Source organism: Arvicanthis niloticus (assembly GCF_011762505.2).
Source record: "Arvicanthis niloticus isolate mArvNil1 chromosome Y unlocalized genomic scaffold, mArvNil1.pat.X SUPER_Y_unloc_1, whole genome shotgun sequence".
Lineage (NCBI taxonomy): Eukaryota > Metazoa > Chordata > Mammalia > Rodentia > Muridae > Arvicanthis > Arvicanthis niloticus.
Window position 1 is genome coordinate 350,890 of NW_023044978.1, and position 19,797 is coordinate 370,686.

The following is a 19,797-nucleotide window of genomic DNA, read 5'->3' on the forward strand; positions in this document are numbered from 1 at the left end:
TCTAACATCACCAGGCTCACAGGTGAGTTCCCTGCCACACCTGTCCAAATACCTGGCCTAACTGGGACAGTCCCCACCAAGGGTTCCCAGGGGACACAGGTCCTCTCATCCTGCTGGAGACATATTTTCCTTTCAGTACACAAAGAGCATCTGGGAGCAGATCTTTTGCTCCAGCACCTCCTACCCCAACCACACAAAGAGTCAGCCTGAGTCCCAGGAGTCCTGCCACAGCCAGGCTCACAGATCAGGTGATCCAGACCCCCTCCCAAACTCAGAGACAACCTGATTTAAGGGGCCCAACATAATAACCAGGCTCACTGGAGGGACAGACTGCAGTCAGAGACAGCAAGGCCAGTTAAACCCTTCCTTGGATTGCTGAACACACTGGTCTTCAACAACCTTCAAATAATGGTGCTGCTAAAATTGGATCACTTATATACTTATCACTGTATAAACTCATTTATAAATGGATCCAAGACCGCAACATAAAGTCAGACACAGTGATAAAAGAGAAAATGGGAAATAGCCTTGAACCTGTTGGCACAGAAGACTTTCTGAAGAGACCACCATTACAAGGCACTAAGTTCAACAATTAATAAACTGGACCTTATGAAACCGAGAGGTTTCTGCATGGCAAAGGACAACATCATTTGTATGAAGTAGCAGCCTACAGAATAGAAAAATATTTTTTACCAATTATACATCCAGTAGAGGAAAAATATCAAAATATATAAAAAACTAAAAACAAACTTGTGTATCAGGAAACAGACTTCCCAATAAAGAAAATTCAAATAGCAGAAAAACACTTAAAGAAATGATTAATATTCTTAATCTTGTACCTATCAGAATGGCTAAGTTCAATAATACAAGTGACAGTTATGCTCTCAAGGATTTGGAGTAAGGGACACATAATGGCAAACAGCCATTTCTATTTCCATAGAAATCAGTATGGTTGTTTCTCAGAAAGGGGGGAAGGATAAATCTATCTATCTAACTATGCTTCTCTTAGGCACATACCCAAAAGACTCTTCAACTTAACACAAAAACACTTGTTCAACCATGCTTACTGCTGATCAATTCATACTAGTCAGAATTAAAAACTACCTAAATGACCCTCATTTGAAGATATAAAATGTAGTATATTTATTTACACTATGGAATATTACTCAGTTATTAAAAATGACATCATGAAATATGCAGGTAAATAAATGAAACTGGGAAAAAATTCTAGATTCAGAATGACAAATAATTGTTTTTATTCACTTCTATGTGGGTATTACTTTTTAAGTCAATGATATCCAAGCTACAATTCATAGAACTGCAGGGGGTTCTGATACAGAGTAAGGGAGTTGGTCTTTTCAGGACAGGGAAAATAGAATAGATGATTATGCATGGTTCAGGGCAGAGCTAGATTGGGAAGGTCTAGTAGGGATGAAAAAGGTAAACAAGGGAGGGAATACAGGGAGAGACAGCTAAAATTAAGAAATATTTTAGCAGTAGTATGAAAACATTATACAGTAAAGCTTCTGAATATATATATATATGATATAAACCAAATTACCAAATAATGGTGGAGGCAGAGAGACCTAACATGCCATCTCTTGTCATCAGGTGAAGTTTCCAGCAATGAGACTGGGTTTCATCTAATTGAGTTGTTGGTCAAAAGAGACCCATGTGAACCCTACAAAAAACTTACCCTGATACCAAGTTTGCTTTTCATAAACTGAGAGTAAGCACACACTGCTGAAGACAACACCTACACAAGTTACTGAACATGGAGAAATATAGTTTGTACTAGATATATAAAGATTTCACCACTATGCCTTCAATCTTTCATACAGGGAGGTAATAACATGTAAACATCAACATATCCACAAACTCTTGGATATACAATGGTATCCTGCCTGCAAGATATGCTAGGGCCATGGTGACACAATGCTTGTGGGAGTAACCAACCAATATATGATTTGACTTAAGGCCCACTCCTTGAGACAGCAGCCATACTCAAACAAGGCTTAGACGACCAATAACTAAAGAGGAAAGATAGCAAAGGGACCTAGGGTAAAACCAATTACTCTGCTATACTCACAGATGAGTGTCTTCCTTGCTCAGTCATCATTAGAGAAGATTTCTCTCTCATCAGATTGAGACCAATAACCAGACATTAAACATTAGAGAGTGAAGACTTTGGAACAATCAGAACTTAATGTAATGTCTCCAAATCCCTCCTATCAGTGCTCAGGGAACCCATAGGAAAAGAAGGTGGAAATAAGAGCCAGAGGGGATGGAGGACACGAGGGTAACAAAATCTGCTAAATCAACACGACCAAAGCTTTTAGGAACTCGGAGACTGAAGCAGTATGCCCAGGGCATGCATGGGTCTCTACCAGGCTGTCACTATATTATGTTTTGGTGACATTCCTAAGGGCACACATGATTCTATTTCTTGTGTCTTGGGCTCTTTATTGTCTTTCTGTTTTGTTCAATTTTCATGTGTTAGTTTTTGTTTATCATATTGTATTGTATTATTATCCCTTACAAGCCTGTTTGCTTTCAAATGTGAGACAGAAATAGAGTAGATTCTGATGGGAAGGGAGGTAGGGAATTGGGAATGTAGAGGCAGAGGAAAGCATAATTAGAATATATTATGTAAGAAATGAATCTATTTTTACTAAAAGGATAAAAAAAGAACAGATTTTGACACAAAATCTACATTACAAATGAAGGTCACACAATTGCACTCACTGCACTTGGAAATTGAAACAAAAAGATCTTCAATTCATAAACTGCCTTAACTACATTGCAGAATTTAAGACCAGCAAAGAAACCATATCTCAAAAACATCTTGGTGAAGGATGAGGAATGAACTACAAAATAGAGTAATGCCACACTGAAGAGGTGACAAAAATTTGGAAAATACTAACAAAGCCAAAGAAAAATTCCAAGTAACAGATGAGTGTTTTACCAGTCTATAAATAAAAATAATTGCATTACAAAGCTCACACTTTTAAAAATACAATAAAATACACTAAAATGTAATAGTACTCACATTTTGGTAAATAAGTTTAAGAAATAATTGCAAGTCATTAGATCAATTTTCACAAACCTTGACATAGGTAGAATCATCCTTTCCTCATGATAATCACTGTCACATTCACTTATGTATTCCCTTAAAACCGTTAATATGCGAACCATTCGGGTGGCTTCTTGTCTTGCACAGCTAAAAATATTGTCCTTATCAACATCCAAATCACGCAACGTATCATATGAGGCTTTCAAGCGATCAAAGCAAGATTGAATAAACTCTTCATGAATTACTACCTGCAAATGTCAAGAACAATTCAATTGTTGCTTCTAAAACTATCAAATATTACAAAAATTCTATAAAAAATTTAAGTTAAAAGCAATTATCAAAAACAGAAAGAAAAAAGAAAAAGAAATAAGAAAAGCAATTATCAACTATAATTATAGTTATGAAGAATAAATTCAAGTTTTCTAATAAAAAGTTTATAATATGAAACAAAGCAAGAACTCTTCAATATTATCTTTTGAAAAAACTGAATCTTCAGTAGATAGATGTGACCCCCACCCCCAGTTGAGACAGAGGTCCATCCACCCATCTCAAAATTTTTGATCCAGAATTGTTTCTGTCTAAAGAATGTTTGCTTATGTGGACTATGAACACAGAAAGTTGAAGTCTTCTAGAACTAAAATTGGATGCTAAAATGCATGTACTGATCAAAGATATGATATTATTTCCTACATCTGATTGCTTGTAAAAACTGAATAATTTCTGTATGTATTTTTACTTACAAAAACAATAAAGCCTCTCTACCACCACTGTCTGTATTCAAAAATATGAGTGTCAAATTCAAAAACTTCCAAACCTCCACAAATGGTCTCTAAAACTTGTAAATAAATTTAAAGATACAGATTTCCCCACTAAGTGCAAACATGTCAATCAGATTCTGACATCATTTATTTTTATGGAACTTGATAAATACATAGAACTTATGTGACCCCAAGAAGCTCAAGAGTTTACAAAATGATCTGTGGAATTAGATAGATAAATGAAGTTTAAACCACTGTATGAAAGATCATATTACAGCAAATAAAATATACATATGCAAGGATCAAGTCAGTTCTCTTCCCTCCCCCTCCATGGGGAAAGAGTAACCAAGAAAATACTGTAGCAAAATTTGAGATGTGTGTATATGTAAGTACAATGTGCTGATCAATAAGTCTTCTGTACATCATGCATAATATAGTTGTTATATTTGTTCAAGACATGATATATAAAGCATTTTTAGAAATTTAGAAATCTGGAGGCAGCATTTGAAATGTAAATAAAAAATAATAAAGAAATCTGGTGGTAATATTTAGCTATTTTCCTACTGAGAGCTTCCTTTAACATTTATTAATTTCATACATGAATATCATGTTTACATTATTTCTACCTCACATTCTCCCTGTCAAAGTCTTCCAGCCCTTAAGCTCATGACTTTAAATAATAATAATAAAATACCCCCTGAATCTTTATTTCAACATTCAGGAGGAAGAGGATGGATCTTTTGTATTCCAGGCTAGTATGGTTTACATTAGCAAGTTCTAAGACAGTCAAGTCTATACAGAGAGACCCTGTCTCAAAAGTAAAAAGGGATCTTTGAGTCAAATGTCAAATCAAGTAGTATTTTGGCAGAGCAATATATAACAATAATTCCACTGAAAACAATTCCAAGCATCTAGGAGTAGGTAAAGGTGTTGCTGTCAAGTCTAACGATCTGTGTTTAATACTTGGGACCCTGAATGAGGATATAGAATTAATTCCTGACTTAATTAATTAATTCCTGAATTAATTCCATACTTGCAATGAGGTACGTGCAAGCATACACATACACACAAGTAGAAACAAGCACAAAAATAATTAAAAAATACAGTTAAAAAAGGAATAGGCTGAAGGATCTGGCATATGCTTGTAATCCCAGGAGAAGTAAAGAGGAGTGCTTTGAATCTGTGAGATAAAGCTACATAATGAATTTCCAGACCAGTCAGAGTTATAATATGTGACTCTTTGACTCACCAAAGCAACCCATCAAATCAAAAAAGCATGAAAAATGGTGGAAATATTTATCTTATTTCTGACAAATATCTGATTAATTTTTTTCTAATTAAATTTAAGGTTAAGATGATATACTAACAATATTATTTTAACCTAACAGTGGAGTTTTTCAGTACTTTACCTTTACCTGATTAGCTTGTAATCTGGGACCAAGGCTTGTGTATATCTCTTTAAGGAGATTTATTGCTCTGCTTGAAATATCGTCATTACTCTGAATCACAACCTAATTTTAAAAATAACAAAATAAACACTATTAAAGATATATTTTAACTTGCCAAATAAGCTGAAATGTTTTGTTTAGTTTATTTGTAGATTGTTCCTAATCAGAAGAAAATTTAAAATATAAACTTAGATGAATAAATGATCATTAAAAAGTATGACTATATCTAAAATTTGCTTAAGAAGTTAATAAATAAATCTCTAAAGAAACATAAGCTACAATAAGTCTAAAAGACTCCAATAATTATAATATCAAAATTGCAAAATTAACATTACATAGCATATTTACTCTTTAGAAACTTAATACTCATCACAAGTAAAACAATTTATATACTTTTTTGCTATTCACACTTTTTAATAATAGTCACTTTTATGTCACTAATTTTGATATTAAAATGTATTAAAACATAAGATCTTATATAAAAATGAGAGAATTTTCATGAAGGATGACAGGTAAAGGGACATCATCTGACATATACACAAACTCTGAAAAGGGTAAATCTAAAGTGAATGCTAAAGAAACACCAGTGTCAGACATTTAACAGCAAAAATATAAACAACAAATTTGCTTGATTTCTAGGACATACATCAAATCTACATAAATATATAGAAGAAAATTCAAGTTTTAACTACATCAGATACTCTGCCATTATGTATTTCTACTTTTTTATTTACCTTCCAAAGATAGTCTAATCCTATTAAGTCCAAATCATCCATCATATAGACTTTTCTTTTTATCATTAGTTTCCCTTCTCGACAATTAACAGTTTTGAAAAATCTTTCAAAACATTTTATTCCACTTTCGGTTAATAGAGAAGGATCAAGTTGAAGCACATTGCTTTCAAAAAACTCCTTATTAATATCAGGATCTAAGTCAGGTTCATCTCCCATTAATTTGGAATACCACATAAAACAGGCTTCTCGATCACAAAAGTAAACTGCATTCTCTGCTAAACAGTTCCATATTTGTTTTGCCTGGGAAGCACAGAGCCAGAGTTGACCATCCTTCAATAAGAATCTTAAAAAAAAACACAAACAACTAATTAGATTAAAAATAATTTTGTTCTCACCAATAAATTATTTTGAAACACCAACACATTTAGGTATTTCATTTTAATGTATCTCAAAAGACTATTTATTTGTTAAAAATAACCTATCTGAACTTACATCTAATTTTTTTCTTTTATTTAAAGAGTATATTAGGCAACCACAAAATGCCAGAAACTTTATCTGTCTTCATAACTCATAAAGAGTTTTGCATATATTCAAAATGTACAGCTTTTGAAATAAGTTATTATTTAGATACCAACTTATATAGTTTGACAGTGGAGATAGTACACAATTGTTTTAGAAATAACTGATAGTTTTTATGATTTAAAGCTGCTTTAAAAATCTTTACATTTACGGAAAACTTTTACAGTCATATTAAACAAAAGTATTTATTTAAATTTATTCATATGATTATTCTTATGTGTTTAAAATTTAATGATCCCAGTAGAACATTTTAGTTTCAATATTAAAAAATAATACATGATAATTAATTAACTAGCACAGCGTGCATGTACAGAAGGTATTAACTCTTAGTTCCTTTTCTTTTGAATAGATCTTATTGTTAACTACAATAAAGGAAGTCATCTGATTCTTTATAGGGTTGATATTTTTAACTCAGTTTTCTGTTGCTTCGTATATAATAACATTAACCAAAATATGACTCTATATTGCACCTTTAGTTCAAAGGAAATATTTTTAAAACAATAAATCTATTTTTCACACAAGTATATGCAGTATTCTGAAATTTAAATTTAATTTTATTTTTATATATTTCTCAAATTTAAAGCTAACATTCAACTAATAATTTTAAGACTGGGTTGGGGAGAAGGTTCAGTAAGTTAAAGCACTTTCTATGTACACACTTCAGGGTCTATGTCTGAATCATTAGGATCCACATAAAAGTTAGTTGTAATAATGTATGCCTGTAATGTTATTAGTAGGAGAACACATAGATTCTAGGAATTGCTAGCTAGCCAGAGTATGTGAAAAGCCATGTTTAGTAAAAAATCCTAAGAAAAACAAAAATTAACAAAAAGATGAGACTAACAATGAGTGCCAACTGGACTCTACATATGCTCTTATTTATACCACATACAAAAAGATAATATCTATACTGCAAAATGATCTATAAACTTCTGGAAATGACTTTCTTGGAGACTATCTTGCTATGTAAGCCAGTAGATAACTCATTTTCTGTACATTAAAGGAACCAGCACTATTGATCAAAACAAACCTGAGGAAATTAAGCCGTTCTTGGACTTCTTGAACATGACTGTATCTACTTCCTAGTCTTACAGTTTGTGGGTCATAATCTTCATGATCTGCATATTAAAAATAGTGTAAATTACATGCATCCAATGCTGAAGCTAGCAAAATAATTACAGTAATAACATGATTAGGTAATTATGTAATAGTTCATAGGATCTCTCTCTAAAGATAGAAAACATTTTTTAGTACAGTTAAATATAATATACCATTTTTTATGTTCTTTTTTTTTTTTTGTTTTGTGAGGGAAGGTTTTTCTTTGTAGCTCTTGTTGGCAGGAAATTCAATATGTATAGACCAGGCTGGCTTTGAACTACCAGAGATCAGCCAACAGAATGCTGAGAATAAAGGTATGAGCCCAAGTCTGCCTAGTTAGCCAACTATTATAAAAATAATTATTTTGTGTATCTCTTGTTTCCTTGTGAGTATACTACTTCCCACCACATTTTACTTTGTTATCCTATAACAAGTCAACTTACAGAAATATTTTAGTGTAAAATGGTGGTATTACTTCTCTAGCTCAGTAAAATTAGAATGGGAAAATGACCTTAAATTTTATAAAATTATCATAATTATTTTTGTCACCAGCCTTTGAGTATTTACCATGGATCAAATTATCTTAAAAATACATTCCTCTTATTATGATTATGAACACAAGTATTAATAACTTAAAGTAGAACAGTCTGAAATACTTTATTAAATAAATGCTTTGGATTTCCTTTACTAACATCACATACATACTAATACCTCTTGTGTTTGTTAAAAGAAAAAAAACTAGCACAAAGAAAAATTTTTAAAAAGTGGGCATGGTGACATGTCTTTAATCCCAGCACTCAGGAGATAGAGGCAGGCTGATCTCTATGATTTCAAGTTCAGCCTGGTCTACAAAATGAGCTCTAAGCTAGCCAAAGCTACATACAGTGAGACCCTGTCTCAAAAATGCAATCAAATACAATCCAAATAACCAAACCCTTCCTTTCCCAATCATAATAAATCTGAGATAAGTATATTATTGAAAAAAATACTTTTATATTATCTTCGTTTTAACAAGTATTACTTTATTTACAATTTAGAAATATGCTATCCTATAATATAAAATCATAATAATAATATTTGAAATAACTTCCAAGATTCAGAACTGTAATAAAAATTCCAATCTGGACAATTTTAGTATAGATCCTGTACCAGAGTTGCTATCTTATGGAAATAATATAAAGAACAGAAAAATGAAGTTGTGGACACTTTTAGAATAAAAAGAGGTGAACAGAAATGTTACAAAGATCTGAATCTGAATACAGGGGTGAGAAGATTAATGTGACTCTGAAGTGCATATATGACTTTTGCCAGACTACCTTAAAAACTGTATGTAAAATTTCCGACAAAAACATTAGTAATAAAATCACACAACAGGAAAAATTCCAAACAGGCTACATTTTTGGGAAGAAGTCATCTTGAGGGTTATTGATCAAGGAGGTTTGAAGTTATAGAGAATAAGAGAAATACTGGAAAAAAAAATAAAAAAGAGAAATACTGGAAAACTGTCACCCATTTAACTGTTTTTATTAAAGAAAATAAGCCACAAGGTTATAAAGTCTTGACTGTTGAGTCAATTGACTCAGAACATTTCATATCTTAAGATTAAATGAATATGATATTAAGACACTTGGATTGCTTTTGTAAGCAATTTTCCTGCCCTCAATTACAATTTATTTTGCCTCATCTACAGCTCTGTATCAAACAGCTTACAGGCTCCCTCCTCACATCCTATCTCCATTCCCTTGACAGGTGTAGATCCAGTTTTCCTCCTCCCTGTGGATATTTTCAGCCCAACCTTATAGTCCATTTCTATCCCTCAGTATCTGAAAACATTCTACTTGCATTAGAGCTCTCATTTTCACAAAAACAGTAACACCATGGCCAAACTGGTAGTAACTCAAGCAAGCAATTCAGTTTTTCATACTGTACTTCATTCATTATGACTTCCTCCTTCATTCTCACCCTCAAAACTGTAGTGACCAGGTTACAGGTCTTTCCTCCCATGAACTATACACATAATCCAACATCCCTCAGTTTTTCAGCCCTATTTCTCCAAATTATTATTTGTCTTATTGCAACCATCTTGCAGGAGCCACTATTCCCACTACACCTTCAACTTCCCAGAAACCATGACTACTGGATAGGATCCCCTTATCTCTTTCCTGAGGCCCATTCTCAGCCTTTTTTACCTTAGTCGATCTCTATTCCCTCTGTAGCACTCACTGACCTGGAGAAGTACTCTCTCTACCTCAACCCACAGCTACCACACTTTCCTAAGATCCAGAAGGGCAACAGAAACAAAGGAGCAGAAGACCCATCCAGCAAGGACAAAATCCAGAATCAACACCTAGAATAATCTCAATCTCAATCATTTCAAACCCAGATGACTAAACATTACAAAATCACATATTAACAGTGTAGACAATATGACTACACAGAACCTACTAACTCCACTACAAAAAAAGTCATTAAAAATGCACTGTAGAGCACTCCCCTTCTACCCCTCTCCCGGATCTGAGGCCTGGACCAGACCTCTGCCGGGTCTGCTGTTGTGTGGACCCCGGATTCTGCCTGAGACATACTGGAAGGTCCACTCAACCCAGAGCCACAGAGGAACAACTGAACTCAGAGTGTCAGACAACATATCCTGAGATATCCTAGAGGAGACACTGCACCCAGAACAGCAGATACCTAGCTGGACTGCTAACTTGGAGGCATCATATCCTGAGGCATCTTAGAGGTACCACTGTAATCAGTAGAGCTGGAAAAGATCACAGAGACATCTGGACCCCTAGGAGATCAGACACAAGCTAGATAAATGGAAAGGCAGGCTGCAGTCAGAGACAGCAAGTACAGGAAGCACTAGAGTTAACCAGATGTCAAAAGGCAAGTGCAGGAATGTAAGCAACAGAAACCAAATGACATCATCAGAACCCAGTTCCCCCATCATAGCAAGCCCTGAACACCCATCACACCAGAAAAGCAGGATTCAGAATTAAAATCACTTCTCATGATGATGATAGAGGGCTTTAAGAAAGACATAAATAACACTCTCAAAGAACTCAAGGAGAAGAATAGTAGACAGATAGAAACCCTTAAAGAGGAAACACAAAAATCCCTTAAGGAATTGCAAGAAAATGAAACCAAACGGGAAATGGAATTAAACAAAACCATGCAGGATCTAAAAATGGAAGTAGAAACAATAAAGAAATCACAAAGGGAGACTACCCTGGAGATAGAAAACTTAAAAAAAAAAAGATCAGGAGTCATAGACACAAGTATCACGAACAGAATACAAGAGATGGAAGAGAGAATCTCATGTGCAGAAGATACCATGGAAAACATTGACACAACTGTCAAAGAAAATGCAAAATACAAAAAGCTACTAACCCAAAATATACAAGAAATCCAAGATACAATGAAAAGGCCAAACCTAAGGATAATAGGTATAGATGAGGGGGAAGACTCCCAACTTAAAGGACCAGTAAATATCCTCAACAAAATTATAGAGGAAAACTTCCCTAACCTAAAGAAAGAGATGTCCATAAATATACAAGAAGCCTACAGAACTCCAAATAGTTTAGACCAGAAAAGAAATACTTCCTGCCACATAATAGTCAAAACATCAAATGTACAAAACAAAGAAAAAATACTAAAAGCAGTAAGGGAAAAAGGCAAAGTAACATATAAAGGCAGACCTATAAGAATTACACCAGACTTCTCACCAGAGACCATAAAAGCCAGAAGATCCTGGACCGACATCATACAGACCCTAAAAGAACACACATGCCAGCCCAGACTACTATACCCAGCAAAACTCTCAATCAATATTGATGGAGAAACCAAAATATTCCATGACAAATCCAAATTTACACAGTATCTCAACACAAATCCAGCACTTCAAAGGATAATTGATGGAAAACTCCAACACAAGGAGGGAAACTACAACCTAGAAAAAGCAGGAAAGTAATCTTCCAAAAACTGTAAAAGAGAGTAGCTACACAAACATATCTCCACTGCCAATAACAAAAATTAACAGGAAACAACACCCATTTCTCCTTAATATCTCTTAATATCAATGGACTCAATTCTCCAATAAAAAGACATAGACTATCAGACTGGATACGTAAGCAGGACCCAACATTTTGCTGCATTCAGGAAACGCACCTTTGTAAAAAAGATAGACACTACCTCAGAGTAAAAGGTTGGAAAACAATCTTCCAAGCAAATGGTCCCAAGAAACAAGCTGGAGTATCAACTCTAATATCAAATAAAATCACTTTTCAACCAGAAGTAATCAGAAAAGATAAAGAAGGACACTTCATATTCATCAAAGGAAAAATGTACCAAGAGGAACTCACAATTCTCAACATCTATGCCCCAAATGCAAGGGCACCCACATACATAAAAGACACTTTACTAAAGCTTAAAGCATACATTGCACCCTACACAATAATAGTGGGAGATTTCAACACCCCACTCTCAGCTATGGACAGATCATGGAAACAGAAACTAAACCGAGACACAATAAAACTAACAGAAGTTATGAACCAATTGGACTTAACTGACATCTATAGAACATTTCATCTTAAAACAAAAGAATATACCTTCTTCTCAGCAGCACCTCATGGTACCTTCTCCAAAATAGACCATATAATGGGTCACAAAACAGGCCTCAACAGATACAAAAGGATTGAAATAATCCTTTATATCCGATCAGACCACCATGGACTATGACTCCTCTTTGACATGGACAAAAACAACAAAAAGCCCACATACACTTGGAAACTGAACAATGCTCTACTCAATGATAACTTGGTCAAGGAAGAAATAAAGAAAGAAATTAAAGACTTTTTAGAATTAAATGAAAATGAGGACACATCATATCAAAACTTGTGGGACTCACTGAAAGCAGTACTAAGAGGAAAAATCATAGCTCTAAGTGCCCACAAAAAGAAAATGGAAAGAGCATACATTAACAACTTGATAGTAAACTTGAAAGCGTTAGAACAAAAAGAAGCTAATATACCCAAGAGGAGTAGACGGCAGGAAATAATCAAACTCAGGGCTGAAATGAACCAAGTCGAAACAAAAAGAACTATACAAAATATCAACAAAACCAGGAGCTGGTTCTTTGAGAAAATCAACAAGATAGACAAACCCTTAGCCAGAAAAACCAAAGGGCGCAGAGACAGTATTCAAATTAATAATATCAGAACTGAAAAGGGAGACATAACAACAGAAACAGAGGAAATTAAAAAAATCATCAGCTCCTACTACAAAGGCCTATACTCAACAAAATTGGAAAATCTGGAGGAAATGGACAATTTTCTAGACAGATACCAGGTACCAAAGTTAAAGGAGGAGCAGGTAAACCATCTAAACCGTCACATAACTCCTAAAGAAATTGACACAGTCATTAAAAATCTTCCCACCAAAAAATGTCCAGGCCCAGATAGTTTCAGTGCAGAATTCTTTCAGACCTTGAAGGAAGACCTAATACCAATCCTCTTCAAGCTATTCCATCGAATAGAAACAGAAGGAACACTACCCAATTCATTCTATGAAGCTACTATTACACTCATACCTAAACCACAGAAAGACCCAACAAAGAAAGAGAACTACAGACCAATCTCTCTTATGAATATTGATGTAAAAATACTCAATAAAATTCAACCGAATCCAACAACACATCAAAACAATTATCCATCAAGATCAAGTAGGCTTTATCCCAGGAATGCAGGGATGTTTCAATATTCGGAAATCCATCAATGTAATCCACTACATAAATAAACTCAAAGAAAAAAACCACATGGTCATCTCACTAGATGCTGAGAAAGCATTTGAAAATTCAACATCCCTTCATGTTAAAAGTTTTGGAAAGATCAGGAATTCAAGGTCCATACATAAACATAGTAAAAGCAATATACAGCAAGCCAGTAGCCAACATCAAACTAAATAGAGAGAAACTTGAAGCAATCCCACTAAGATCAGGGACTAGGCAAGGCTGCCCACTCTCACCTTACCTATTCAATATATTACTGGAAGTCCTAGCTAGAGCAATTAGACAACAAAAGGAAGTCAAAGGGATACAGATAGGAAAGGAAGAAGTCAAAATTTCACTATTTGCAGATGATAGGATAGTATACTTAAGTGAACCTAAAAGTTCCACCAGAGAACTCCTAAACCCGATAAACAACTTTAGCAATGTGGCTGGATATAAAATCAACTCAAACAAATCAGTAGCCTTCCTCTATTCAAAGGATAAACAGGCTGAGAAAGAAATTATGGAAATGACACCCTTCACAATAGCCACTAGCAAAATAAAATATCTTGGAGTGAATCTAACCAAGCAAGTGAAAGATCTGTATGACAAGAACTTCAAGTCTCTGAAGAGAGAAATTGAAGAAGATCTCAGAAGATGAAAAGATCTCCCATGCCCCTGGATTAGCAGGATTAACTTAGTAAAATGGCTATCCTGCCAAAAGCAATCTACAGATTCAATGTAATACCCATCAAAATTCCAAATCAATTCTTCATAGAGATAGATAGAGCTATCTACAAATTCATTTGGAATAACAAAAAACCTAGGATAACAAGAACTATTCTCAACAATAAAAGAGCTTCTGGGGGAATTACTATCCTGGACCTCAAACTGTACTACAGAGCAGTAGTGATAAAAACTGCATGGTATTGGTACAGAGACAGACAGGATGATCAATGGAATAGAATTGAAGACCCAGAAATGAACCCGCACATCTATGGTCACTTGATCTTTGACAAGGGAGCTAAATCCATCCAGTGGAAAAAGGACAGCATTTTCAACAAGTGGTGCTGGCTCAACTGGAGGTCAACATATAGAAGAATACAAATTAATCCATTCTTATCCCCTTGTACAAAGCTTAACTCCAAGTGGATAAAGGACCTTCACATAAAACCAGATACACTGAAACTAATAGAAGAGAAGTTGGGGAAGACCCTCGAATACCTAGGCACAGGGGAAAAGTTCCTGAACAGAACATCAATGGCTTATGCTCTAAGATCAAGAATCGACAAATGGGACCTCATCAAATCGCAAAGCTTCTATAAGACAAAGGACATTGTCAACAAGACAAAACGGCAACCAACAGATTGGGAAAGATCATTACCAATCCTACATCCGATAGAGGGCTAATATCGAATATATACAAAGAACTCAAGAAATTAGACCACAAGCAACAAAATATCCCCATTAAAAATGGGGTACAGTGCTAAACAAAGAATTCTCAACTGAGGAAACAGGAATGGTGGAGAAGCACCTTAAGAAATGTTCAACATCCTTACTCATCAGGGAAATGCAAATCAAAACAACACTGAGATACCACCTCACACCAGTCAGAATGGCTAAGATCAAAAACTCAGGTGATAGTAGATCCTGATGAGGATGTGGAGAAAGAGGAACACTCCTTCACTGTTGGTGGGGTTGCAAGCTGGTACAACCACTCTGGAAGTCAGTCTGGCAGTTCCTCAGAAAATTGGACATAGCATTACCTGAGGACCCAGCTATACCACTTCTGGGCATATACCCAGAAAATGCCCCAACATATAACAAAGACATATGCTCCACTATGTTCATAGCAGCCTTATTTATAATAGCCAGAAGCTGGAAAGAACCCAGATGCCCTTCAACAGAGGAATGGATACAAAAAATGTGGTACATTTACACAATGGAATATTACTCAGCTATTAAAAATAATGAATTTGAGAAATTCTTAGGTAAATGGATGGAACTAGAAAATATCATTCTGAGTGAGGTAACCCAATCACAAAAGAAAACACATCGTGTTTACTCACTGATAAGTGGAGATTAGCCCAAAAGTTTCAAACAACTAAGATTCAACTACCAGACAACATGAAGCTCATAAAGAAGAAAGAACAAGTGAGGATGCCTAGGTCTTTCTTAGAAAGAGTAACTAAATACCCAAGGGAGCACATATGGAGACAAAGTGTGGGACAGAATCTGAAGGAGAGGTTGTATGGAGACCACTCCACCTGGGTATTCATCCCATGTGCAGTCACCAAAAAGAGATGCTGATATGGCTGTCAGGAAGGGAAAGCTGACAGCAGCCTGATAAGGCTGTCTCCTTAGAGGTCCCCCAGAGTCTGACATACCCAGAGACAGATACTCTAGCTAACCATTAATCTGATCAAAGGTTCCCAATGGAGAAGTTAGAGAGTAAACTGAATGATCCTTATGGGTTGGTGGCCCCATGAGGAGAGCAACAATATCAACCAGCCAGAGCTCCCCAGGGTCTAATCCACCAGCCTAGGAGCACATAAGGAGAGACACATGACTCCAACTGTATATGTAGGGAGGTCATTGGTACCTTGAAGGTTCAGCACTGAGTGGGGGGCGGGGGAGAATTTGAGGGTGGGGAGGGGGACTGGGGGTAGGTGGGTAAACACCCTCATAGAAGCAGGAGGAGTGGGGATGGGATAAGGGGTTCCTGGGTGGTGGGGGGAATGTAGTAAGGGGATAAAATTTGAAATGTAAATATTATATCCAATAAAAGAGGGAAAAAAAGAAAAGTGGTTAGAACCAACATCCTTAATAAAATGTCAGCCCTATTAAAAAAAAAACCTATCTTGATACTAAAATTTGTTTTGAGAATTGTATATTGCAGAATTATCAGCCTTGGTGTATCTACTCAACAAGCAAGCTGGGCAGACCTGCTCAAACCTCTGAGGTTCGGGAATTCCATCTGGAGGCAGTGAAGACACAGCATCAGAGGCTTGTCAATTTGCCCTTCCCCCTACTCCTCTTCTAATATCTTAATGCCCATAATCAGCTTGAAGAAGCTAATGATGAGTCAGCGCCCCTATTCCCTGGGCTTGGGGACTAAGGTCGTAAATGTTGGGCTGTCTTTCTAGGGTAAAGTAGTGGTTTTGTGGGAACAGAGAGGATTAGTTAGGGTTTATTGCATAGCCATAACCTATTAGTAGAAATCTGTATAGTTAGTATCAAGATGAAGACATAAATTCTTAAATAGCACCAATTTACTTTGATTACAAATTTTAAGGTTTTCATTGGTATGAGGTTCTTATTGATATAAGAGTGACATGAATATTGATACTCTCATAGGCATTGTACCAGTATAACACATTTAGGAATACAAGGCTTAGACCCAGTCCTTCTTTAACTTTTTTAACTGATTTGAGATGGTCAGCCTGTGAGTTAAGGGACTGTAGCAAATTCATGACTTGGAGTTTATTATAAGGGTGTTCTCTATGTTTTATTTAGAGATAGCTGAGTGGAGTTAACAGGCAACAGTCCAGATTACCTTACATGGATAGCTGGTTTTCAAAACATCAGAAATCCTTATAATTGACATGACAAACATTTCAGTATTAATGTTCATTTTCATTAGAGACCTGTCTGCTCCTGACAGCTTCCTATATTGAATTCTAAGAAGAAATTGAGCATGTTTGGCGTTACTCTAGTTGTGGTGAGACAGCCACTAGGCAAGAATTGCCTCTCTCCTTCTACAGACAAATTACTGTCCAGAAAAGGACACACTTGCAGAATAGTCAACTGATCATATCTGCCTAGACAGAGTAATCAGCCCTTAATAATTCTGCAGCACTAAGGTCTGTCAGATGATCCTGGGCCAGAAGGCAGAAGAACAGATGCTCCAACGTTTTGAAGTAGAGGGACTGTTCAGGTGTTCAGAGGTCTCTATAAATTGGCTAAGTTTTAGAAGCTATGCTTTGTGTTTCCCACAATTATAGTTAACTCAGGCATTCTGGATCTCTGACGGGGTTGAAAACTTATAGCCTCATAGTCAATTCTGGCTTTTTACCTTGAGAAAAAGATTTGAGTAGGTGGTCGTCAGCTGACAATCATCCTAAAGCCAGGTTCAGAACTAAATGTTTTAGTTAGGATAGACGACAGACATGCTGGTTAGTCAACAAAATGATGGACTGGGCATTAGGACTATCTTGTACCTCACTGGTACAAATTGGCATAATTATGCTCTAATTGTATTTGGAGAGAAAAGTTTTATTTTAACAGGAAGGGTGATATGTAGGAGAAGCTAAGTTGGGAGGAGTACTGAGAAGAAGAGAAGGAATAAGAAGAGGAGGAGAATAAGGAAAGGAGAAGCTAGGTGATGAAAGAGAGAAAGAAGGGGGAGACAGGGAGGCAGATGTTCATTTATCTCCACCAGTCAAAGATAGTTGATATATCCAGGTTGGGTAGTGAGTTATACCTCTGATTGAGCAATACCAAACTTATAAAGCCTATGATTAACATTTTAAAAACAATGTATAGATGCAGAAGCGGGGAGGGGGCATGGGATTGGGGTTTTCTAAGGGGGTGAATGGGGAAATGGGATGGCATCTAAAGTGTAAATAAAATATCTAATAAAAAAAAGAAAAAAAAGAAAAATGCGCTGTAACTGAAGCACAAGGCAAGAATGTCAAAATAGCAATTAAGTGCTAGGGACAGTGGGAATCCCAGCACTTGGGAGGTAGAGGCAGGAAGATCTCTGAGGTTAAATATTTGAAGTCTACAAAGCCAGGTCTATAAAAGCCTGGATTGCACCAAAAACTGGTTTGAAAAACCAAAAGAAGAAAAAAATTTCAACTGTGAACATGTACAAGGACCTTAATGAGGACAGGATATGAATAATTTATTCCCTTAGTGAAGTCTATGAAACACAAAATACAAAAAATGGACTGGTATAATGACTAAGGTTCAAGACATAAATGTAGAGTAGAATCAATAAAGAGATTGCAAACTGAACCAAAACTAGAAACAAAAAAAATTGGAAGACAAAAATCTCAGAGAAAAAGTATCACTGACAGAAAAGACATAGAAGAGAGAATCTCAGGCACTCAAGACAAGATAGAAGAAATGGAAATCTCAGTCAAAGAAAAAGTTAAACCTTAAATATTCAGGTACAAAACAAAGAAAATCTGAGACACTTCTAATAACTCAATTTATAAATAACAACATGAATAGAAGAAGAAACTCAGGTCAAAGGCATGAAAACATTTTCAACAAAATCACAGAAGAAAAACTTTTAAACCTAAACACAAAGGTACCTATTTAGGTGCAAGAAGCATATAGAACATCAAATATACTGGACCAGAAAATAAATTCTTCACAGCACATAATAATCAAAACACTGAACATACAGAACAAAGGACATTAAAATCTGTAGAGAAAAAAGTCCAAGTAACATATAAAAAACACCTGACTCAATGAAGACTCTTTAAGAAGCAGAAAAACCTGGATAGTTGTCTTTAAATGCTAAGTGACCACAGACTACCATATCCAGTAAAACTTTTCATCACAATAGATGGAGAAAAAAACAGTCTATGATAAAACCAAATTTAAAGAGTATCTCTCTAACAAATGTAACTCTACAAAAGGTACTAAAAAGGAAACTTCTATCTGATGAAGTCAACTTCACTGAAAAAAAATCACAGATATGTAAATAAAATGAAGTGGAAAAACAATGAAATAACAGGATCAGTAAACACTGTTCATCAATAACTGTTCATTAATAATTCTCACTGTTAATTGTCTCAATTTCCTAATAAAAAGACAAAGACTGGACAAGTAAGCAGAATTCATTGTTACCAGAAAGAAGAAATGGACCTATGAAAAAAGCTGGTGTATCCATTTTAGTATCTGAGAACACAGACTTTCAAATCAAATCAGAAAAGAGAGAACACTACATATTCCTCAAAGGTAAAAATTAACCATGAGGACTTTGCAGTTCTCAACATCTAAATAAGAAATATAAGGGCACCCAAGTTTATGTGAAAAATAACTGCTTCAAGTAAAATATTGAGTCTCATTCAGCAAGAGTGGGTGATTTCAATATTCCAATCTGAGCAGTAAACGAAACTCATACAAAAACGAATAGAGAAATCTGGCATTAAATAATACTGGCAATCTATATTTATTACATATAATTATATATATAAACTAAATACATACATAATATATAATTACATAGTTAAATATACTACACATATACTGGATATATACTATACATAAATAATATAAAACAAATACATATTATATGCTATATAGTAAAATATTACATAATAAACAA

General features: G+C 35.1%; 1 protein-coding gene across 1 annotated transcript in view; it reads right to left on the bottom strand.

Moving 5' to 3' along the window:
* LOC117695963 (ubiquitin carboxyl-terminal hydrolase 9Y) overlaps positions 1-19,797 on the bottom strand; it is a 152,662-nt gene that overhangs the window by 82,042 nt on the left and 50,823 nt on the right. The window contains exons 16-19 of the mRNA XM_076706136.1: positions 7,623-7,710; positions 6,014-6,356; positions 5,247-5,342; positions 3,107-3,321 (exon numbers count right to left, since the gene is read on the bottom strand). Of these exons, the coding sequence (XP_076562251.1) occupies positions 3,107-3,321; positions 5,247-5,342; positions 6,014-6,356; positions 7,623-7,710 (742 nt within the window). The remainder of the gene's footprint in view (positions 1-3,106; positions 3,322-5,246; positions 5,343-6,013; positions 6,357-7,622; positions 7,711-19,797) is intronic.